The 24687-nt window shown below is 45.8% G+C and overlaps 1 protein-coding gene across 3 annotated transcripts in view; it reads left to right on the top strand.

The window, feature by feature from the left end:
• LOC115195515 (brefeldin A-inhibited guanine nucleotide-exchange protein 1) overlaps positions 1 to 23093 on the top strand; it is an 81226-nt gene extending 58133 nt beyond the window's left edge. For 2 of the 3 annotated variants that reach the window (XM_029755420.1, XM_029755418.1), the window contains 25 exons: positions 900 to 1101; positions 3387 to 3498; positions 4416 to 4621; positions 4996 to 5080; positions 5276 to 5441; positions 6158 to 6438; positions 6686 to 6844; positions 7142 to 7286; positions 8026 to 8116; positions 8251 to 8291; positions 8422 to 8591; positions 9339 to 9490; positions 10514 to 10686; positions 12868 to 13028; positions 13605 to 13735; positions 13865 to 13994; positions 14198 to 14333; positions 14550 to 14688; positions 14994 to 15066; positions 15202 to 15355; positions 15440 to 15579; positions 15841 to 16012; positions 17914 to 18052; positions 22245 to 22362; positions 22510 to 23093. In XM_029755420.1, the coding sequence (XP_029611280.1) occupies positions 900 to 1101; positions 3387 to 3498; positions 4416 to 4621; positions 4996 to 5080; positions 5276 to 5441; positions 6158 to 6438; positions 6686 to 6844; positions 7142 to 7286; positions 8026 to 8116; positions 8251 to 8291; positions 8422 to 8591; positions 9339 to 9490; positions 10514 to 10686; positions 12868 to 13028; positions 13605 to 13735; positions 13865 to 13994; positions 14198 to 14333; positions 14550 to 14688; positions 14994 to 15066; positions 15202 to 15355; positions 15440 to 15579; positions 15841 to 16012; positions 17914 to 18052; positions 22245 to 22362; positions 22510 to 22716 (3683 nt within the window). In that variant the 3' untranslated portion in view covers positions 22717 to 23093. The remainder of the gene's footprint in view (positions 1 to 899; positions 1102 to 3386; positions 3499 to 4415; positions 4622 to 4995; positions 5081 to 5275; positions 5442 to 6157; positions 6439 to 6685; positions 6845 to 7141; positions 7287 to 8025; positions 8117 to 8250; positions 8292 to 8421; positions 8592 to 9338; positions 9491 to 10513; positions 10687 to 12867; positions 13029 to 13604; positions 13736 to 13864; positions 13995 to 14197; positions 14334 to 14549; positions 14689 to 14993; positions 15067 to 15201; positions 15356 to 15439; positions 15580 to 15840; positions 16013 to 17913; positions 18053 to 22244; positions 22363 to 22509) is intronic. The other variant, XM_029755419.1, reaches the window with a different exon arrangement.
• The last annotated feature ends 1594 nt before the right edge of the window (positions 23094 to 24687 follow it).

Genomic DNA, 24687 nt, shown 5'->3' with positions numbered 1-24687 from the left:
GAACACTGTAGATTCTGGATAGATTTGGAGCACAGCTCTATGTACATTTCAAATACCTACATCTGACTGTAAGTTGTTATTCTAACCAGTTTTTTCCCCACATGTTTCTATGAGAGCTTTGCTACCTACCCTGGCTGTGCCACCCTCCTCCCCCCACCCTGGCTGTGCCACCCTCCTCCCAATACCCTGGCTGTGCCACCCTCCTCCCCCCACCCTGGCTGTGCCACCCTCCTCCCCCCACCCTGGCTGTGCCACCCTCCTCCCCCCACCCTGTGTCTGCTCTATGAAGCTGTTGATTAGATGAAGCACACTGCCAGCTCACATTACCCTGATGGTGTCCTGAATGTTTTACAGAGTTTCCAATGGGTAATAAGATCCCTTACAATGTCTGTTACAGCTAGGTATGCAACCACCATGGACCTGATTCACCCACAGAACAGTAGCATCAGACCTGATAGGCTGCTCTGTTCTGTCCCCTCAGGCCGTACACAACACCCTGCACTACCTCCATGTTAGTTACTGCACACTGCTTCAACTGCTGCCTGGTTTATTAAATAACAAACCTTTTTATTGTGTGTATATGATACTGTCAGGCTCTCCACAGCAAACAATATACCACCAGGCAAGGCCTCAGGTTCATCACGTTGTCTTTCTCTCAGCAGTGCGAGTCCCTCCCACTATTAGTGAAGTCCCCAGAGACCCGGATCTATAAACTATAGGCTGAACCCCCATAATGACTAAAAAAGGAAATATACAGTATGTTAGAAAACGTTTAGTGTTGCCTGACTGACTGACTGTGCTGGATTGCTGATTGCGTTGGGATCCTAACACCAACTACAGAGTTTGCTAATCTCTCTCAGACCATTGATTGTTCAATGTTGTTCTCCCTCCGTCCCCAGGTCAGGAGAAGCCCTCGGAGCAGGAGACCAATGAGACGAAGGCCCCAGAGACCATCAACCGCTACGGAAGCATCAACTCGCTGGACTCAACAGCCTCGTCCGGCATCGGAAGCTACAGTACACAGATGTCAGGGACAGACAACCCCGAGCAGTTTGAGGTTCTCAAACAACAGAAGGAGATCATCGAGCAGGGCATTGACCTGTAAGCCAGACTAGTGCTGCTTATACTGTATACCTGAATCTATATTCATCTTGCACTGTTTAGACAGCTGAATATATTCACCTATTCACCTTGTACTGTATACCTGAATATATTCACCGTGTACTGTATACCTGAATATATTCACTGTGTACTGTATACCTGAATATATTCACCGTGTACTGTATACCTGAATATATTCACCGTGTACTGTATACCTGAATATATTCACCGTGTACTGTATACCTGAATCTATATTCATATTGTACTGTATAGACAGCTGAATATATTCACCTTGTACTGAATATCTGAATATATTCACCTTGTACTGTATATCAAATCAAATCAAATGTATTTATATAGCCCTTCTTACATCAGCTGATATCTCAAAGTGCTGTACAGAAACCCAGCCTAAAACCCCAAACAGCAAGCAATGCAGGTGTAGAAGCACGGTGGCTAGGAAAAACTCCCTTAGAAAGGCCAAAACCTAGGAAGAAACCTAGAGAGGAACCAGGCTATGAGGGGTGGCCAGTCCTCTTCTGGCTGTGCTGGGTGGAGATTATAACAGCACATGGCCTAGATGTTCAAATGTTCATAAATGACCAGCATGGTCAAATAATAATAATCATAGTAGTTGTCGAGGGTGCAACAAGTCAGTAACACAAGAGTAAGTGTCAGTTGGCTTTTTCATAGCCGATCTTTGAGAGTATCTCTACCGCTCCTGCTGTCTCTAGAGAGTTGAAAACAGCAGGTCTGGGACAGGTAGCACATCCGGTGAATAGGTCAGGGTTCCAGCAGGTCTGGGACAGTAGGTCTGGGACAGGTAGCACGTCCGGTGAACAGGTCAGGGTTCCATAGCTGCGGGCAGAACAGTTGGAACTGGAGCAGCAGCACGGCCAGGTGAACTGGGAACAGCAAGGAGTCATCAAGCCAGGTAGTCCTGAGGCATGGTCCTAGGGCTCAGGTCCTCCGAGAGAGAGAAAGAGAGAATTAGAGAGAGCATATTTAAATTCACACAGGACACCGCAAAAGACAAGAGAAATACTCCAGATGTCACAGACTGACCCTAGCCCCCCGACACAAACTACTGCAGCATAAATACTGGAGGCTGAGACGGGAGGGGTCAGGAGACACTGTATATCTGAATATATTCACCTTGTACTGTATACCTGAATATATTCACCATGTACTGTAAACGTGAATATATTCACCTTGTACTGAATACCTGAATATATTCACCTTGTACTGAATACCTGAATATATTCACCTTGTACTGAATACCTGAATATATTCACCTTGTACTGAATACCTGAATACATTCACCTTGTACTGTATACATGAATATATTCACCTTGTACTGTATACCTGAATATATTCACCATGTACTGTAAACCTGAATATATTCACCTTGTACTGAATACCTGAATATATTCACCTTGTACTGAATACCTGAATATATTCACCTTGTACTGAATACCTGAATATATTCACCTTGTACTGAATACCTGAATATATTCACCTTGTACTGTATAGACAGCTGAATATATTCACCTTGTACTGTATAGACAGCTGAATATATTCACCTTGTACTGTATAGACAGCTGAATATATTCACCTTGTACTGTTTAGACAGCTGAATATATTCACCTTGTACTGTTTAGACAGCTGAATATATTCACCTTGTACTGTTTAGACAGCTGAATATATTCACCTTGTACTGTTTAGACAGCTGAATATATTCACCTTGTACTCTTTAGACAGCTGAATATATTCACCTTGTACTCTTTAGTCAGCTGAATATATTCACCTTGTACTCTTTAGACAGCTGAATATATTCACCTTGTACTCTTTAGACAGCTGAATATATTCACCTTGTACTGTTTAGACAGCTGAATATATTCACCTTGTACTGTTTAGACAGCTGAATATATTCACACCCAGGGTTGCACAATGCCAGGCCTTTTAGTGAGGGATGTTGTCCTGCTAGTTTTCATTTCTCCTGTCTATTGATCAATTAATGCCATTGATTAATTAGCCAATTACTAATTAAGTCATTACTGTAATTAGGACAGAATATACATTATACACTGGCTCTGGAGGGACACTTCCTCCTCCACCTTACTAAACATATTTAGGAGACATTACGTAGCAGGTTAGGAGAATTAGGTTAAGGTTATGAAAAGGGTTCAGGTTTGGGTTAGCGAAAATGCAAGAAAATTCAACTTTTGATGCCAATTTCACAAAATCTGTATCCCTAGACATGACCCTGTTCCCTGTTCTGTGGTCAGGTTCAACAAGAAACCAAAGAGGGGCATTCAGTACCTCCAGGAGCAAGGTATGCTGGGAACCACCCCGGAGGACCTCGCTCAGTTCCTGCACCAGGAGGAGAGGCTGGACTCGGTAAAGAACCCTCTTAAATCTGTTTACCCAATCTCCTTCAGTGAACTGCATTTCATTGAACTTATGCAGGTCCAAATAAACAAATACCCACTCTACCTCATTCTGCTCTTTCATCTGTCAACCTTTTACCTGCTGATCTGTCGATTGTAGAGTAGAGTGGTTGATCGGAGCAGCTAATAGAGATCCGAATAGCAAATACACAAATACCCACTCTAGCTCATTAAACTCTCAGTTCACACATTTGGCTCTCTCAACCGGCCTCCACACAGCTGCAGGCCCAAAGGAGAACATATCCATCCCATAGAAACACTAAGGCACTTATCTCCTAATGTTGAACCGCCAACATTACCCTCCCACTCCAAGACAATTCCCGCATCCCGAGCGCACTTCAATGTTTATTTTAACGAGTGAAGCACTCTCCCGGTTGATTGGCTGGCCTCGAGGGGGGCTTGGTGCGGTGGTAATCTGCATTGAAGAGCGTTCATAACATCTGCTTTGGAACAAGAGGCCCTCAAACAGACAGCCAGAGAGTCTGACAGAGCGGGGAGAATAGAGCACAGAGGAGTGACTGACTGAAACATGTATTTAACACATCAACACTCCTGTTTACTGAAAACAGAGACCTTTCCTCTCTGTGTGCTGTGTCTCTGAAGTTAATTGTCAGGACCGTATGTGTTAATTGACTTCCAATGAGAAGCACATGCATTAGGAAAAAAATCATTATCTATTGATTGAATTCAACATCATTGCCTCTCTCTATCCCCTTCTGACCCTCTCTTTTCATCCCTCACTCTCCCTCTGTCTCCCTCTGTCATCCTCTCTCTCTCTCTCTCTCTCTCTCTCTGTCTGTCTCTCTCTCTCTCTCTCTCTCTCTCTCTCTCTCTCTCTCTCTCTCTCTCTCTCTTCCTTCCTCTCAGACTCAGGTGGGTGAGTTCCTGGGGGACAATGATCGCTTCAATAAAGAGGTCATGTATGCCTACGTGGACCAGATGGACTTCCAGGGCAAAGACTTTGTCTACGCTCTCAGAACATTCCTCGAGGGCTTCCGTCTCCCGGGAGAGGCTCAGAAGATCGACAGGCTCATGGAGAAATTTGCTGCTAGATATCTAGAATGCAATCAGGGGTGAGTGTGGAGTGGTGTGGACTGCCCTGGGCATTGTGGAATCTTAGATTTAGAAGAAGACTTTGTTTGTGATGTCAAGTACATTGAATGGCAACAATCAGATTGCTCACTGTTTTGAATCTTTATTAAATCATAATCAAATCAAAGTTTATTGGTTGGATACACAGAGTTGCAGGTGTCTCCCAAATAAAATAGAAATAGGCAAATAAACTAAACAAGAAATCAAGAAATGACAGAATGGGTTAAATTAACAATTCAGTGTAGAAATACTAGTCTAATTCTGCTAGTCTAGCACAACCAGTCATACACTATTGTTTAATCTCTGTTGTTTATCTTGTCTCTCTCTCCCCTCCTCTCTATCTCTCTCTCTTCAGGCAAACTGAGTTTGCAAGTGCAGACACTGCGTATGTCCTTGCCTACTCAATCATTATGTTGACAACAGACCTTCATAGTCCGCAGGTAAGACAACAGCCTGTTTTTGGAAAGATGAACTGAGAGAAACAATCACCTGAGCTGCACTTAGCTTCAACAGAAGACCTTCAGCAGTGCACATGGGGAATGTCAATGCTAGCTATTTCAGACAGACAACAGTAGACAGACAGAGTAGGCAGGCAGACAGACAGGGTAACAAATCTCATCTTTTACTTTTCAAAGGTTAAGAACAAGATGACTAAAGAACAATACATCAAGATGAACAGAGGGATCAACGACAGCAAGGATCTACCGGAGGAGTATCTGTCGGCCATCTACGACGAGATCGCAGGGAAGAAGATCGCTATGAAGGGGACCAAGGAAATGACTCTGAAATCCAACAAGCACAGTGAGTATCTCTGTTCCTCTGTGTTTGCTAGCACAACAATGTCATTACAGACTGAAATTGAGCGTGTCAGAGATGACTTTGTTTAAGACATGAAACGCCTACTTTGAGGCGTAATGGATCTTTGCAAATGATCAGCTTTATATTTAACTGACGAGTAATTTCATCTGACATCTTTGTGGGGATCATAGAATTCTCATCACAATCAAAGAGATATAAATGGGATTGAGATGTAGTTTGATTAGATTGGGTTACTGATCAGTGGAAAGGTTTGAGATAGTGTCTGTTGTTCAACGGGGAAAGTTTCCTCTTCAGTTGGAGATGGTGTCTGTTGTTCAACGGGGAAAGTTTCCTCTTCAGTTGGAGATGGTGTCTGTTGTTCAACGGGGAAAGTTTCCTCTTCAGTTGGAGATGGTGTCTGTTGTTCAACGGGGAAAGTTTCCTCTTCAGTTGCAGATGGTGTCTGTTGTTCACCGGGGAAAGTTTCCTCTTCAGTTGGAGATGGTGTCTGTTGTTCACCGGGGAAAGTTTCCTCTTCAGTTGGAGATGTATATTTTTTGTGTTTGTGCAGATGGCTTCCTCTCGTCTAGTTTATAATCTGCACTCGTCTGAAAACACAACATGTAGGAAGCCTTGTATCAGATCCCGGACCAAGTGTGGCCAGTGAAAAGCAGAGTGGGTTTGTTCATGCTATGACTTTACTTCTGTTTCTGGATCAGGTGTGGCCAGTGAGAAGCAGCGGCGGCTACTGTATAACGTAGAGATGGAGCAGATGGCTAAGACAGCCAAGGCCCTGATGGAGGCTGTCAGTCACGTCCAAGCTCCCTTCACCAGCGCCACACACCTGGAGCACGTCAGACCCATGTTCAAGCTGGCCTGGACCCCGTTCCTAGCAGCCTTCAGTGTGGGCCTCCAGGACTGTGACGACACTGAGGTGGCTTTTCTCTGTCTGGAGGGAATACGCTTTGCCATCCGGATAGCCTGCATCTTCACCATACAGGTAGTCTATCTAGCACGCTAACACTATATCTGTTCACTGAGGATTAATATCAATTAAATGAAAGGGATGAGGGGCTATGAATCAAAAGGTGAAATGGTGTGTTTTCCAAAGATAGAATGCTCCTTAACTTAATGGCGATAGTACTGAATATGGTCTCTCTCTCTCACTCTCTCACTCACTCACTCACTCACTCACTCACTCACTCACACACACACTCTCACACACACACACACACACACACACACAGCTTGAGCGGGATGCGTATGTGCAGGCCCTGGCACGGTTCACCCTGCTCACAGCCAGCTCTGGCATCACTGAGATGAAGCAGAAGAACATCGACACCATCAAGACTCTCATCACCGTCGCCCACACAGACGGAAACTACCTGGGCAACTCCTGGCACGAGGTCTGGACATACTGCCAATGTCTTGTAATCAGTATTAGCCACTATAGTATCGCTGTCGTAAGATATATTGCATCATTTTGTCTCCATTTTTCTTTATTTCGATGCAATCGATGTGAAAAATATGTTTCTATCTCAACTAATGAATAGATATGTGCAAAAACAATCCTAAATAAGGCTGGATTTACACAATCAGTCTTTTGACCAATCACATCAGCTCTTTTGACGCGTGTGTAAACGCAGCCTTATTGAATGTATGGGTGACTGTATGCCCCAACCTGCCTCCCCCCCCTCCTACAGATAATGAAGTGTATCAGTCAGTTGGAACTGGCCCAGCTGATCGGGACGGGGGTGAAGGCCAGGTACATCTCAGGGACGGTTCGGGGGAAAGAGGGCTTCATCAGCAGCACCAAGGAGCAGAGCAATGATGAATACCTGGGCCTGGGTCAGTGCTTATCACTGGTTAAATAAACTGTATAAACTGTTAAATAAACGAAATAAACTGTTAACAAGCCGGTGATGTGCTTGAGTATAGAACATGTTTGACTCTGGAGATGCTTGGTATGATGCTGGAGATGCTTGGTTTGATGCTTGATGCTGGAGATGCTTGGTATGATGCTGGAGATGCTGGAGATGCTTGGTATGATGCTTGATGCTGGAGATGCTTGGTATGATGCTTGATGCTGGAGATGCTTGGTAACATGCTTGATGCTTGGTATGATGCTTGATGCTGGAGATGCTTGGTAACATGCTTGATGCTGGAGATGCTTGGTGTGATGCTTGATGCTGGAGATGCTTGGTGGGATGCTTGATGCTGGAGATGCTTGGTATGATGCTGGAGATGCTTGGTATGATGCTTGATGCTGGAGATGCTTGGTATGATGCTTGATGCTGGAGATGCTTGGTAACATGCATGATGCTGGAGATGCTTGGTAACATGCTTGATGCTGGAGATGCTTGGTATGATGCTTGATGCTGGAGATGCTTGGTATGATGCTTGATGCTGGAGATGCTTGGTAACATGCTTGATGCTGGAGATGCTTGGTATGATGCTGGAGATGCTTGGTATGGTGCTTGATGCTGGAGATGCTTGGTATGATGCTGGAAATGCTTGGTATGATGCTGGAGATGCTTGGTATGGTGCTTGATGCTGGAGATGTGACTGACTGTCCTGTGGTCCACAGCAGGTGGGACAGTAGACCGGAAGCAGATCCTCAGTATCCAGGAGTCCATAGGAGAGACCAGCTCCCAGAGTGTGGTGGTGGCTGTAGACAGGTAGTTACTGTAGCAGTCTCTTCCTGCTCTATTACCACTGACTGGTTTGGGGTCTTAGCTCTGACATTGTTCTATCGTGTCAATGAATGTACTGTAAATGTCATGTAGTTGTGACCATGGTCTTGTTCTTGCAGAATATTCACAGGTTCTACCAGACTGGATGGTAATGCAATTGGTGAGTGTTCTAAATCCAAACTGAATTCAATTACAGTATTTGATCACATCCTTATCTGATGTGGATGTATTGGCATTGTACCATGGCTGTCCTGAGGGTTGAGTAACACTGGTTTCTCTGTGTTTCTCAGTGGACTTTGTGCGCTGGTTGTGTGCTGTGTCTATGGATGAGCTGGCCTCGCCCACACACCCCCGCATGTTCAGCCTGCAGAAGATAGTGGAGATCTCCTACTACAACATGGGACGCATCAGACTGCAGTGGTCCAGGATCTGGGAGGTCATTGGAGACCACTTCAACAAGGTGGACATCTTCGGATTTATTTTACTTTAACAGGGGTTGTGGAAACTCTGGTTGTCAGGGACCTCTGTTTTTTAAATTGTTTTATTTGCATTAATTGATTGATTAATGTTGTTGTTGGTTAGGGAGTCCACACACCTGATTACCTAGGTGTTAATCAGTTTTTGCAGCCATTTTTATCTCAATATGAAATCATTTCTGGGTGATAATTAAGTACCTTACTGTGATTGTTTTCAATTAAAATGGTCAAAAAGAAACAAAAATATCTTCTTAGCAAACAGCAACTTATCAACCCCAAATGTTTCTAGGACTGTCTGGGAGTGGTCTGAGTAGGGAGGGGAAACCTGAAAACTAACTGTTATTGGCTGAGAGGTTTGGAACGTGACTGGGGATGTTACCAGGCAGGCCAAAACTCCCTCCCAACAAAACAGGCTGTCTTTTCAAACAGCTCTTGCACTAAAAAGACATTGTCATAATTTTCACAATTTCACAGTATTATTCCAACCTCAGTGTGAAAATATATATAAAAGACAGGAATATCACATTTTTGACAGCACGCGGCCTAAAGAATCATATCTAAGGGCTTAATTTAGCCTTAGTCTTCCCGAGTGCTGCGGGGGTGGGGATGTGTAAGTGTGAAAATGCTGAAGAGGTAGAGATTGGCTACTAAATATTACAGATGGACAGAGATTATAAATATTACAGGGGATGTTAAATGTTAGAGAGTGGTGTGTCTGCCTCCCTGTTCAGGTTGGATGTAACCCCAATGAGGATGTAGCTATCTTTGCCGTGGATTCTCTCCGGCAGCTGTCCATGAAGTTTCTAGAGAAGGGAGAGCTGGCAAACTTCAGATTCCAGAAGGACTTTCTGAGGCCTTTCGAGCACATCATGAAAAAGAACAGGTAAAGAGAATGTTGCTGTAAACGTTATTCTTCATTGTATCGTGTGAGTGTTTGTTTGTGTGTGCTGCCTACTTGCGTTGAATGAGCTTGTGGTTGTGCTTGCTTGCTTAGGTGTGTGTGTGTGTGTGTGTGTGTGTGTGTGTGTGTGTGTGTGTGTGTGTGTGTGTGTGTGTGTGTGTGTGTGTGTGTGTGTGTGTGTGTGTGTGTGTGTGCTGGTATATGTACACACTCCCTAGTTGCGTAGGCACTTGGCTATAGTAGTCTGGCCTTACAAGGTCTGTGTTGTGTTGTACCTCTGTGGTTCGCATTCCAGTGCCTGTCTCTCTTAGCGCTGCAGCCAGCCAGTCTCCCTGTACTGAGTCACTGCACTGTGTCAAACTCCCACAGTCACCCAGCTCTCTGAGGAGGAGAAAACTGGCATACTCAGAACTAACCCAGAGAGCAAGATAGGGATTTTATAGAATATTTCTCCTTGGTTTTGGCTTGAGCACCAGGAAAGCACTCTGGCAACTGAGTAGAAGCTGTGAATCTTTTCTCAGATTCTGTAGTGACACAGATACAGCTGCTTAAAATTGGAGGGCTCCGAGTCTCACAGTTGAAAGCTGTTTTCATTGATGTGAAGGAGAACTACCAGGCCCAAATCCACCCACTGTTACAGCTCAGAGGAAATGGCAGGGAGCCACGCAAAGCCATGGATGCCCCACAGTGCTGTATGTTCATTAGACTCAGCCTGTGTGTGTGTGTGTGTGTGTGTGTAGTATGTTTGTGAGAGTACTTCTGTACAGAGGCTGGTCCTTTCTCCTTAATCAAAGCACAGAAAAAATTATTTGCTATGACAACAGGCGCCGTTGGAACCCATCATGTCACAACATCCGAAAGGGAATAATCAGACAGCCTAAGTAAAGGCTGTAGCAGGGGTACTTTCACTTCTACTGCGCTATTGATCATCCTCCTCATAGTCCAATAAGCAACCTTCACATACAGTAGGTGAATAACCCATATGTCCTCTTCCTGCTCCTCCAGATCTCCAACGATCAGGGACATGGTGGTGCGCTGTATAGCCCAGATGGTCAACTCACAGGCGGGGAACATCCGGTCAGGCTGGAAGAACATCTTCTCAGTGTTCCACCTGGCTGCCTCGGACCAGGATGAGAGCATCGTAGAGCTAGCCTTCCAGACGACGGGCCACATCAGCAGTGAGTTACTGAGACACGCCTCAGAGACAACCATGTTTCGGGCTAAGAACTGATCTTCATTATCTGATCTGTATTATCGTCTATCTTTTAAGATTTTATTTTTATACCTATATTTAATATACAGTGAATTCGAAAAGTATTCAGACCTCTTGACTTTTCTTCTTGGGTATGACGCTACAAGCTTGGCTCACCTGTATTTGGGGAGTTTCTCCCATTCTTCTCTGCAGATCCTCTCAAGCTCTGTCAGGTTGGATGGGGAGCGTTGCTGCACAGCTATTTTCAGGTCTCTCCAGAAATGTTTGATCGGGTTCAAGTCCGGGCTCTGGCTGGGCCACTCAAGGACATTCAGAGACTTGTCCCGAAGCCACTTCTGCGCTGTCTTGGCTGTGTGCTTAGGGTCGTTCTCCTGTTAGAAGGTGAACCTTCGCTGCAGTCTGATGTCCTGAGCGTTCTGGAGCAGGTTTTAATCAAGGATCTCTCTCTGTACTTTGCTCCGCTCATCTTTGCCTCGATCCTGACTTATCTCCCAGCCCCTGCTGCTGAAAAACATCCCCACAGCATGATACTGCCACCACCATGCTTCACCGTAGGGATGGTGTCAGGTTTCTTCCAGATGTGACGCTTGGCATTCATGCCAAAGAGTTCAATCTTGGTTTTGTCAGACCAGAGAATCTTGTTTCTCATGATCTGAGACTCTTTAGGTGCCTTTTGGCAAACTCCAAGTGAGCTGTCATGTGCTTTTGGGGACCTTCAATGCTGCAGAAATGTTTTGGTACAGGTACCCTTCCCCAAATCTGTGACTTGACACAATCCTGTCTCAGAGCTCTACGGACAATTCCTTCAACCTCATGGCTTGGTTTTTGCTCTGACATGCACTGTCAACTGTGGGACCTTATATAGACAGGTGTGTGCCTTTCCAAATCATGTCCAATCAATTGAGTTTACCACACGTGGACTCCAATCAAGTTGTAGAAACATCTCAAGAATGATCAATGCAAACAAGATGCACCTGAGATCAATTTTGATTCTCATAGTAAAGGGTCTGAATACTTACGTAAATAAGGTATTTCAGTTTTTTATTTCTAATACATGTGAAAGAATTGTAGATTGTGTAGATTGCTGAGGAAAATGTTTTACTTTAATCAGTTTTAGAATAAATCTGTAATGGAACAAAATGTGAAAAAGTCAAGGGGTCTGAATATTTTCCAAAGGCACTGTATATATTTACTGCTTAGATTTCAATATGATTGTTTCAGTAATCCTCAACTTGAGGTTTATTTTAGTGTTTTTGATGACAGGGCCATGTAATATCATTCTGATAAACAGATAAGTTAACTCCAGTCATCCTTTTTCACTGATCTCCTTCTCTTCTTCTCTCCTTCTCTTCTCTCCTTTTCTTCTCTCCTTCTCTCCTTCTCTTCTCTCCTTTCTTCTCTTCTCTTCTGTTTTTCTCTCTTCTTCTTCTCTTCTTCTTCTCCTCTTCTCTTCTTCTCTCCTTCTCTTCTTCTTCTCTTTTCTCCTTCTCTTCTCTTCTTCTTCTCTTCTCTTCTTCTTCTCTCCTTCTCTTCTTCTCTTCTCTTCTTCTCTTCTCTCCTTTTCTTCTCTTCTTTTCTGTTTTTCTCTCTTCTTCTTCTCTTCTTCTTCTCCTCTTCTCTTCTCTTCTTCTTCTCTTCTCTCCTTCTCTTCTCTCCTTCTCTTCTTCTCTTCTCTCCTTTTCTTCTCTTCTCTTCTGTTTTTCTCTCCTCTTCTCTTCTTCTCTTCTTCTCTCCTTTTCTTCTCTTCTCTTTTCTCCTTCTCTTCTCTTCTTCTTCTCTTCTCTTCTCTTCTTCTCTTCTCTCCTTTTCTTCTCTTCTCTTCTGTTTTTCTCTCCTCTTCTCTTCTTCTCTTCTTCTCTCCTTTTCTTCTCTTCTCTTTTCTCCTTCTCTTCTCTTCTTCTTCTCTTCTCTTCTCTTCTTCTCTTCTCTCCTTTTCTTCTCTTCTCTTCTGTTTTTCTCTCCTCTTCTCTTCTTCTCTTCTTCTCTCCTTTTCTTCTCTTCTCTTCTCTCCTTTTATTCTCTTCTCGTCTTCTCTTCTTCTTCTCTCCTTCTCTTCTTCTCTTCTTCTATTTTCTCTTCTCCTTGCTTCTTCTCTACTTATCCACTTCACTTTTTCTCTCCTCTTCTTCTTCTCTTCTTCTCTCAGTGAATGTATTTGAGAAGCACTTCCCAGCCACCATAGACTCCTTCCAGGATGCAGTCAAGTGTCTGTCTGAGTTCGCCTGCAACGCCTCCTTCCCCGACACCAGCATGGAGGCCATCCGTCTCATCCGCCACTGCGCCAAATACGTCTCTGACAGGCCTCAGGTCAGTTACAAACACTTCCTGGACTGAGTTTATTATCAGGTCTCATAGATAAGAGCTGAACCCCTATCAGTCATTTCTGAACATCAAATGGTATTGCCCATAGTTGTTCGTGGTAGACCATGACTGGTCCCCAAAACATTTTGTACTGTGACCCACCTAAAGCTTTCATCGTTTTCTTGTTAATCATCAGATAAACAATGTCGCTCTGGATAACAGCATCTCCCAAATGTATCTATTTATATATATAATGAAAATGTCCCATGTTAGAAAACATCCCTGGTGCTTACTGCCAGTGCTTTTCTCCAAGGTCTCTTCCCTATGCAGACACTCTCCAGCCACACTGCCTGCTTTCTGTTTGTTTGTGTGGGGGTGGACAAGAGGAGAGGAAAGGATTAGTTCCGTGCGTGTGTGTGTGCGTGTGTACACGGAAACCTCCGTTGAGTGGGCGGTGGGGCAAATTCAGGAAAAGCCTACAGTGAACAGTAAATACGGCTTAGAGACCTTTATAGTGTGTGTGTGCGTGTGTGTATCAACTCTCAGGAAATGGTGTAAACTATGCTGTTTTCTCTCTGGCAGGCATTCAAAGACTACACCAGCGATGACATGAATGTAGTCCCAGAGGACCGGGTGTGGGTGAGAGGCTGGTTCCCCATCCTCTTTGAGCTGTCCTGCATCATCAACAGGTGCAAACTGGACGTCAGGACCAGGTGAGAAGAGTTTTAGTCCTGTGTCATCATAGATGGGAATATTTTAGAGGCTGAAGTGAACTGATGGTAAGGGTGTATTGTAAGAAGTGTGTGTGTGTGTGTGTGTGTGTGTGTGTGTGTGTGTGTCAGGGGTCTGACGGTGATGTTTGAGGTGATGAAGACCTATGGACACACCTTTGAGAAGCACTGGTGGCAGGATCTGTTCAGGATCGTCTTCAGGATCTTTGACAACATGAAGCTGCCTGAGCAGCAAACTGAGGCAAGTCTCCACATCCCAAACACCCATTCACCAAAGACCCAGCTTTATCTCCAGTGTAACCAAGACCTATTTCCATAGTTACACTACATCATTGGTTCCACAACTAGTATTCAGTACCAACTGGACGATTGTCCTCTTGGCTGCTACAATGACTTGAACTGGTGTAACCCTGGTAACCCTTCTGTGTTGTTTTTCTCTTCCAGAAAGCAGAGTGGATGACGACGACCTGTAACCACGCACTTTACGCCATCTCTGACGTGTTCACGCAGTACTTTGAGACTCTCAGTGACGTCCTGCTGGATGACATCCTGTCCCAACTGTACTGGTGTGTTCAGCAAGGTGAGGACAGGCGGCAGCGCTACAAACACCTTCAGTCCTAGACTTATACAGAGTACACCGTCCTCAATCACTCTCATCCCCTCTTTCTTATGCATAGTTCCTCTTCTTCTCAATCCACATTCCACTCTTTCTTCTCTCTTCTCCCGTTCTCCTGCTCTCCACATTAACGGTCTTTCTCTTTCCCTCACTTCTTCTCTCCTCTCTCTCTCCCCCTAGATAATGAGCAGTTGGCCCGGTCAGGCACCAACTGTCTGGAGAACGTGGTCATCCTGAATGGAGAGAAGTTTACTCCGGAGACCTGGGACAAGACCTGTAACTGCATGCTGGACATCTTCAAGACCACCATCCCACACGCGTAAGCTACTGATGCAGGCTTTATTCATATCGCTGAGATTCAGCTGGGAATATTGTCTGTGATGATTGTTATTGCTGAACTTAGTGACGGAAACATGGAGCACACTGAGATGAGTATGATATCATATGAAGTCCTCTAGGAATCGAGGGGACGTATTAAATGGACATGATCTTTTACTGGCTTTTGCCGTTGTTTACTTGATAGAGTGGGATACCTGACTGTCTGTGTGTATGGTACTGTAGCATAACACTGTATAAGTAGAGTAACACTGTCCTGTCCCGTATTGTTCCTCTCTGCCCTCTCAGACTGTTGACATGGAGACAAGCAGGAGCAGAGGGAGATCCCATGACACCACAGGATGGATCAGACAAACAGCTGGTATGTTTCAAACCCTGACTGAGCTGTAGGTTTCATTAAGTCTGTAGCTGGTCTATCTCTTATGCCAGACTAGACTGTACAACAACAAGACCCAGTACAATCCAGACAAAATAACTTCTCCCCATGTGCCCTCAGGACTTAATTTCCCAGAAGTCAGTGGACATCCAGTCCCGTTCCGAGGACCAGCATTCCATCAACAGTGCGGAGAGGATTGCCATGGAGACCCGGCGGCAGAGTCAGTACAGCGCAGGCATGTGTGAGGACAGCCCCAGAACCCAGACTCCAACAAGTTAGTGTCTCTTTTACACCTTGTACCACTGGAGTGTTTTTCAACCCTATGCTCAGTGTGTGTGTGTGTGTGTGTGTTCCACAGAGATCCAGGAGCAGAGGTTATTCTCAGGCTTGCTCATTAAGTGTGTGGTACAGTTGGAGCTGATCCAGACCATAGACAACATGGTCTTCTTCCCTGCAACCAGCAGGAAGGAGGATGCTGAGAACCTGGCTGCTGCGCAGGTAACATCCCACTCCTACATGGAGGATGAGAGGTATCACTGGTTCAGGGCTTGGTGGAAAGACAATAGTTTGGCTGTGTGGACTGTTCTGATCCTTGAAAATGTGAAATGTCTATACTGTATGTTCTTCTAGTAAATGTCAGGGAAGGAGGGAAGTATTTGTCATACATAGCAGTGATATGTGAAGGCTCTGTTTGTGTTTGGTTGTGTGAATGTTCTGGGAAAGTTCTCTGAAGCTTGTGTATGTGTTTGTCCTTTCCAGAGAGATGCTCTGGACGCGGCAGACGTCCGTGTCGAGACTCAGGACCAGGGAATGTACCGCTACCTGACCTCAGAACAGCTGTTTAAGCTGCTGGACTGCCTGTTGGAGTCCCACCGCTTCGCCAAGGCCTTCAACTCTAGCAACGAGCAGAGGACCACTCTATGGAAGGCAGGTGGGTCACTGCCCTGCACCAGAGCAGAGGCAGATATCCACTGCATTCGGGAAGTATTCAAACCCCTTTACTTTTCCACATTTTGTTATGTTTCAGCCTTATTCTAAAATTGATTAAATATTTTTTTTCTTCATCAATATACACACAATACCCCATAATGACAAAGCAAAAACAGGTTATTAGACATTTTTGCAAATGTATAAAAAATAAAATAAACTGAAATATCACATTTATATAAGTATTCAGACCCTTTACTCAGTACTTTGTTGAAGCACCTTTGGCAGCGATTAAAGCGTTGAGTCTTCTTGGGTAGGACGCTACAAGCTTGGCTCACCTGTATTTGGGGAGTTTCTCCCATTCTTCTCTGCAGATCCTCTCAAGCTCTGTCAGGTTGGATGGGGAGCATTGCTGCACAGTTATTTTAAAGGTCTCTCCAGAGATCTTCGATCAGGTTCAAGTCCAGGCTCTGGCTGGGCCACTCAAGGACATTCAGAGACTTGTCCCGAAGCTACTCCTGCGTTGTCTTGGCTGTGTGCTTAGGGTCGTTGTCTTGTTGGAAGGTGAACCTTCACTCTAGTCTGAGATCCTGAGCGCTCTGGAGCAGGTTTTCATCAAGAATCTTTCTGTACTTTGCTCCATTCATCTTTCCCTAGATCCTGACTAATCACCCAGTTCCTTCCGCTGAAAAACATCCCCACAGCATGATGCTGCCACCACCATTCTTCACCATAGGGATCGTGTCAGGTTCCTCCAGACGTGACGCTTGGCATTCAGGCCAAAAAATTCAATCTTGGTTTCATCAAACCAGATAATCTTGTATCTCATGGTCTGAGTTCTTTAAGGGCCTTTTGGCAAACTCCAAGCGGGCTGTCATGTGCCTTTTACTGAGGCGTGGCTTCCGTCTGGCCACTCTACCATGCAGGCCTGATTGGTGGAGTGCTGCAGAGATGGTTGTCTTGGAAGGTTCTCCCATCTCCACAGAGGAACTCTGGAGCTCTGTCAGAGTGACCATCGGGTTCTTGGTCACCTCCCTGACCAATACCCTTCTCCCCCGATTCCTCAGTCTGTCTGGGCGGCAAGCTCTAGGAAGAGTCTGTGTTCTTGTGTTCTGTGTTCTTGGGGACCTTCAATGCTGCAGAAATGTTTTGGTACCCTTCCCCAAATCTGTGCCTCGACACAATCCTGTCTCTGAGCTTTACGGACAATTCCTTTGACCTCATGTCTTGGTTTTTGCTCTGAAATGCACTGTCAACCGTGGGACCTTTTATAGATAGGTGTGTGCCTTTCCAAATCATGTCCAATCAATTGAAAGGTACCACAGGTGGACTCCAATGAAGTTGTAGAAACATCTTATGGATGATCAATGGAAACAGGATGCACCTGAACTCAATTTCGAGTCTCATAGCAAAGGGTCTGAATATTTATGTGAATACAGTACTTCTGTTTTTTTATTTGTAATAAATGTGCCAAGATTTCTTTAAACCTGTTTTCACTTTGTCATTATGGGGTATTGTGTGTAGATTGATGAGGGGGAAAAAATATTTCATTGGTTTTAGAATAAGGCTGTAACGTCACCATGTGGAAAAAGTAAAGGGGATTGAATTGTTTCCGAATGCACTGTACAGTGTACCTGAGAATAGTCTTTACATGGCCCTGCAGTGCACCACTCGAGGAAACTCCAAGAATTACATGAAGTAGGAGAGAGATTTTCTGAATCTTAAGATTCCTCAGGATGCACGGTATATCTGTCCTATATCTGTCCGGATGCACGGTATATCTGTCCTGGAGCCAAATGCAACTCTCTGAACAATTGGAACAATGCCCTGTTTGTCGTCCCTAGTGTTGACGGGCCTCAATGGCTGTGACGGACAGCAACCGCTCTCTCTGTCTGTCTATTCCAGGTTTTAAAGGGAAGTCGAAGCCCAATCTGCTGAAGCAGGAGACCAGCAGTCTGGCGTGTGGCCTAAGGATCCTGTTCCGGATGTACACTGACGACAGCCGTCAGACCGCCTGGGAGGAGGTCCAGAGACGGCTGCTTAAGTAAGGAAGGACCGCCACGCCCCCACCACTATATCATTGTATGGAGGCTGTCAAACAATACACTTGGCCATATACCAGACTTACTGAAGGCTAAACTCAGGGAATTGCTTGACTGCTGCTTTGAATAGCTAGTTTGATTACTGCCCATGTAAACCTCAATAACTCCTAACTCACACCAAACACTGTCCTTATCTCCAGCTAATCTCCACCTGGCTTTGTGTCCCTTTGTCTCAACCTGGGAATAGAAAGTCATTAGAGTTTCAGATTACGCTTAATTTAACTAAAAACAACATTCTTTAAGTGAGCAGAGTAACAATGATCATGTGCAGCTCTGTTATTTACATTTTTTTACTTTTACCCCTTTTTCTCCCCAATTTCGTGGTATCCAATTGGTAGTTAGTCTTGTCTCATCGCTGCAAGGTCGAGAGCTGTGCGTCCTTCGAAAGACAACCCGCACTGCTTCTTGACACAATGCCCGCTTAACCCAGAAGCCAGCTGCACCAGTGTGTCGGAGAAAACACCGTACACCTGGCAACTGTGTCAGCGTGCATGCGCCCGGCCTGCCACGGGAGTCGCTAGAGCGTGATGGTACAAGAACATCCCTGCCGGCCAAACCCTCCCCTAACCCGGACGACGCTGGGCCAATTGTGTGCCGCCCCCATGGGTCTCCCGGTCGTGGCCGGCGGCGACAGAGCCTGGACTCGAACCAGGATCTCTAGTGGCACAGCTAGCACTGCGATGCAGTGCCTTAGATCACTGCGCCACTCGGGAGGCCGTGCAGCTCTGTTCTACTGCTTCCTGTTGTTGTTTTGCTTTTTTTTCTCTCACTAATGAGCCTTTCACCGTTCCTCCACCATCTCTAATCATCCTCTCACTAACGACCCTTTCACCGTTCCTCCACCATCTCTAATCATCCTCTCACTAACGACCCTTTCACCGTTCCTCCACCATCTCTAATCATCCTCTCACTAACGAGCCTTTCATCGTTCCTCCACCATCTCTAATCATCCTCTCACTAACGAGCCTTTCACCGTTCCTCCACCATCTCTAATCATCCTCTCACTAACGAGCCTTTCACCGTTCCTCCACCATCTCTAATCATCCTCTCACTAACGACCCTTTCACCGTTCCTCCACCATCTCTAATCATCCTCTCACTAACGAGCCTTTCACCGTTCCTCCACCATCTCTAATCATCCTCTCACTAACGAGCCTTTCACCGTTCCTCCACCATCTCTAATCATCCTCTCACTAACGAGCCTTTCACCGTTCCTCCACCATCTCTAATCATCCTCTCACTAACGAGCCTTTCACCGTTCCTCCACCATCTCTAATCATCCTCTCACTAACGAGCCTTTCACCGTTCCTCCACCATCTCTAATCATCCTCTCACTAACGAGCCTTTCACCGTTCCTCCACCGTCTCTAATCATCCTCTCACTAACGAGCCTTTCACCGTTCCTCCACCATCTCTAATCATCCTCTCATCGCATACGTAAACCTCCTTTATTGGGCTGTGTGTAATGGCAGTCATATGGAGGGCATTATTTTCACACATGTCTGAAGTATGCCGAGAATGTGATTTAATTTACACAAATATTTAATAACTAATTTGCTGCTTTGTCGTGGGTGGAACTCTGGCAAACATGATGACTTTTATTTAAATCCTACAAATGGAATGTCTGGAGTATTGCTAAGGACCAGGCAGGCAGCTATCTACACCATCTAACAGCATTAACAAATTCCTTTATTTTTCATGAAGAGGGGGAATCAAGGCCATGTCAGACGCCTGCTATTTATGAAGGGCTGCTGGGAGATGGAGGGCATTGATCAGTCCATGTAATCACAGGGGAAACAGGATTGACTGGGGGGAGGGAGAGACCCATCTCGACAGCTGTGCTCTGTCCTGACCCTGACCGCAGCTGTCTGAGAGACTGAGACATTCACACTTCTGTTTACACCATCTAGGGAATAGAGAAGTCACAGTCGCCGAGGCAAAACATCAATATCCGCCACAGCAGGGGGGAAATCAAAAGAAATTGGTCCTGAGAGAGAATGATTGAGTCAGATTGTGTTGATGTCGTTGCATCTTCCGTCGATGACTCTCACTCTCTCCAGTCATTCAGAGCGCATGTCTAAATGTGACAGATATCTGAAACAACTAGACTGGATAGTGGGTATAGTAGGCCTATACATCCACAGCCTCAGTGTTGCTGTGATTACTCAGTCAGTTGTCATCGCTTTGTCTTTCTATTGCAGTATCACATAGTAGCTATCGTCTCGTCTTTGTATTGAAGACAGTCTCTGTATTAGCAGGAAACTCCTAGGTTGTCAGTCTGATATGTCTGTTCATGTGTAAGAGAGAGAGGGACAGAGAGGGAGAGTGAGAGCTCACGGACTGGACTATCACAAACATGCGCGCGCGCACACACCACACTAGCATAGCATGGTAGAGGAGAGAGGACAGCACACACCACACTAGTATAGCATGGTAGAGGAGAGAGGACAGCACACACACCACACTAGTATAGCATGGTAGAGGAGAGAGGACAACACACACACCACACTAGTAGAGGAGGGAGGACAGCACACACACCACACTAGTATAGCATGGCATGGTAGAGGAGAGAGGACAGCACACACACCACACTAGTATAGCATAGCATGGTAGAGGAGCAAGGACAGCACACACACCACACTAGTATAGCATAGCATGGTAGAGGAGAGAGGACAGCACACACACCACACTAGTATAGCATAGTAGAGGAGAGAGGACAGCACACACCACACTAGTAGAGCATAGCATGGTAGAGGAGAGAGGACCGCACACACACCACACTAGTATAGCATGGTAGAGGAGAGAGGACAGCACACACACCACACTAGTATAGCATGGTAGAGGAGAGAGGACAGCACACACCACACTAGTATAGCATAGCATGGTAGAGGAGAGAGGACAGCACACACACCACACTAGTATAGCATAGCATGGTAGAGGAGAGAGGACAGCACACACACCACACTAGTATAGCATAGTAGAGGAGAGAGGACAGCACACACACCACACTAGTATAGCATGGTAGAGGAGAGAGGACAGCACACACACCACACTAGTATAGCATGGTAGAGGAGAGAGGACAGCACACACACCACACTAGTATAGCATAGTAGAGGAGAGAGGACAGCACACACACCACACTAGTATAGCATAGCATGGTAGAGGAGAGAGGACAGCACACACCACACTAGTATAGCATGGCATGGTAGAGGAGAGAGGACAGCACACACACCACACTAGTATAGCATAGCATGGTAGAGGAGAGAGGACAGCACACACACCACACTAGTATAGCATGGCATGGTAGAGGAGAGAGGACAGCACACACCACACTAGTATAGCATAGTAGAGGAGAGAGGACAGCACACACACCACACTAGTATAGCATGGTAGAGGAGAGAGGACAGCACACACACCACACTAGTATAGCATGGTAGAGGAGAGAGGACAGCACACACACCACACTAGTATAGCATGGGTGAGGAGAGAGGACAGCACACACCACACTAGTATAGCATGGCATGGTAGAGGAGAGAGGACAGCACACACACCACACTAGTATAGCATGGCATGGTAGAGGAGGGAGGACAGCACACACACCACACTAGTATAGCATAGTAGAGGAGAGAGGACAGCACACACACCACACTATTATAGCATGGCATGGTAGAGGAGAGAGGACCGCACACACACCACACTAGTATAGCATAGTAGAGGAGAGAGGACAGCACACCCACCACACTAGTATAGCATAGTAGAGGAGAGAGGACAGCACACTAGTATAGCATGGCATGGTAGAGGAGAGAGGACAGCTGACATTCCGGCAAGGTGCTTACGAGGGCTAAGCAGATTTCGGAGGTGATTAGCTCATGGATCGTAAGGGGGCTGTGAAGAAGGGAGGAGATGAGGGGACAGGAGGGAGAGATGGAGGTTCTGTTTGAGGAAAGGTCTAGGGTGAGGGTTAGAGGTCAGAGGTCACAGCGGCTCCTCTCCCTGTGGCTGGTGTGGAGTCAAATCATTTCATGTTGGCTGTGAATTTAGTATTGCTGCTAAATAATTAGTGAATCTCATCTTAATTCTGTGTCGCTGAACAGTTGTCTTAAGGTCAATGAGTCTATCAAGATCTTTCCCTCTAGTGTGTGCAGTGAGGCAGTAGCCTACTTCCTGACTCTAACATCAGAGAGCCACAGAGAAGCCTGGACCAACCTGCTGCTCCTCTTCCTCACCAAGGTCCTGAAGATCAGTGACGGCAGGGTAAGGATCTCAACCATTAACAACATTCAGACAGGCCACTGATTTGGTCAAGTCATTGTCAGCGATATGTTCAAGAAGACCTGCCCCTGTCTTTGTATGGAGATGAATCTGTAGGAAGATGTTTTATGTCTCTCTCTCTTTCCACAGTTCAAGGCCCATGCGTCCAGGTACTATCCTCTGCTGTGTGAGATCATGCAGGTTGATCTAATCCCAGAACTGCGGGCCGTGCTGCGGAAGTTCTACCTACGCATCGGCATCGTGTTCCAGATCGCCCAGCTGCCTGAACCACCTGCAGAACCAGAGCTGGAAGTTGAGGTGGAGAGGGGAGAGGTGGCTGGAGAGGAAGCCCAGTGATGTTGCACTTGTAGCGGGCTGGCTGCAAGACCTCTGACTAGGGAAGCCTGGAGTTCTGGAAGTCCTCCTCCCCTCTTGCCTTGGGTTTGTCTACCAACCCTTTAGGACTATGGTCTCCCATCCCCCAGGGTACATCTGACCAGACTTCACCCTTCTGGATTTGGCAGTTACCCAGAATCCCCAACTAACGATACAGGAAACTCCAAGGTGTCTCTACTGTGAACCTGACTGGTCATGTGACAGAAAATGCCAACTCCCATATACACTATATGGCTAAAAGTATGTGGACAAGTGCTCGTCGAACATGTCATTGCAAAATCATGGGCATTTATATGGAGTTGGTCCCCCCTTTGCTGCTATAACAGCCTCCACTCTTCTGGCAAGACTTTCCACTAGATGTTGGAACATTGTTGTGAAGACTTGCTTCCATTCAGCCACAAGAGCATCAGTGAGGTTGGGTGCTGATGTTGGGTGATTAGGCCTGGCTCGCAGTCAGCGTTCCAATTCATCCCAAAGGTGTTTGATGGGGTTGAAGTCAGGGCTCTGTGCAGGCCAGTCAAGTTCTTCCACAACGATCTCGACAAACCATTTCTGTATGGACCTCACTTTGTGCACAGGGGCATTGTCATACTGAAACAGGAAAGGGCCTTCCCCAAACTGTTTCCACAGAATCGTCTAGAATGTAATTGTATGCTGTAGTGTTAAGATTTTCCTTCACTGGAACTAAGGGGCCTAGCCTGAACCATGAAAGAGCCTCAGACCATTATTCCTCCTCCACCAAACTTTTCAGTTGGCACTGCTTTGGGACAGGTAGCCTCCTCCTGGCATCTGCCAAACCCAGATTCGTCCTTTGGACTGCCAGATGGTGAAGTGTGATTCATCACTCCAGAGAACGCGTTTCCACTGCTGCAGAGTCCAATGGAGGTGAGCTTTACACCACTCCAGCCGACAATTGGCATTTCTTATGATGATCTTAGACTTGTGTGCGGCTGCTCAGCCATGGAAACCCATTTCATGAAGCTCCCGATGAACAGTTCTTGTGCTGATGTTGCTTCCAGAGGCTGTTTGGAACTTGGTAGTGTTGCTTCCAGAGGCTGTTTGGAACTTGGTAGTGTTGCTTCCAGAGGCTGTTTGGAACTTGGTAGTGTTGCTTCCAGAGGCTGTTTGGAACTTGGTAGTGAGTGTTGCAACCGAGGACAGACGATTTTAAGCTCTACGCGCTTCAGCACTCGGCAGTCCCGTTCTGTGAGCTTGTGTGGCCTACTACTTCGCGGCTGATCCGTTGTTGCTCCTAGACGTTTCCACTTCACAATAACAGCACTTACAGTTGACCGGGGCAGCTCTAGCAGGGCAGAAATTTGACGAACTGACTTGTTGGAAAGGTGGCATCCTATGACGGTGCCACGTTGAAAGTCACTGAGCTCTTCAGTAAGGCCATTCTACTACCAATGTTTGTCTATGGAGATTGCATGGCTGTGTGCTTGATTTTATACACCTGTCAGTAACGGCTGTGGCTGAAATAGTCGAATCCACATACTTTTGGCCATGTAGTGTATCATAGTAGGTTGAAGTTGCCCCTAGACACTGATCTAAGGCCAGTTGTTGCATTCCCCCTCATGGTTAAGGTTATAATATTGGGAGGTCAAACTGATCCTAGATCCTATGGGCTACTAATACCCGAAGCCCCTCATATCATGGAAGAATGGCTTGGCCTTGTACATGAAGATCTGATTCTCTAATGACTGCAGAATAACTATCACTCAGTCAAAATATATTTAAAACGGGTTTGCTTCTTGATATTACTGTATCCTTAAAAGCGATTCTAGAGAATGAAATGGCTACACCTACATCATGCAATGCAATTGACGAATATTCAGTGATTTGAAATGTAACATTTGTTACTCAATGATAATTCTGATCTTTTCCTGGCTGCACCGCTGATGGTTAACGTTAGCGGCAATCACCTCGTGG

Source organism: Salmo trutta, chromosome 6 (assembly GCF_901001165.1).
Source record: "Salmo trutta chromosome 6, fSalTru1.1, whole genome shotgun sequence".
In the NCBI taxonomy this organism is placed as follows: domain Eukaryota; kingdom Metazoa; phylum Chordata; class Actinopteri; order Salmoniformes; family Salmonidae; genus Salmo; species Salmo trutta.
This window is presented reverse-complemented; position numbering and strand designations above follow the sequence as displayed.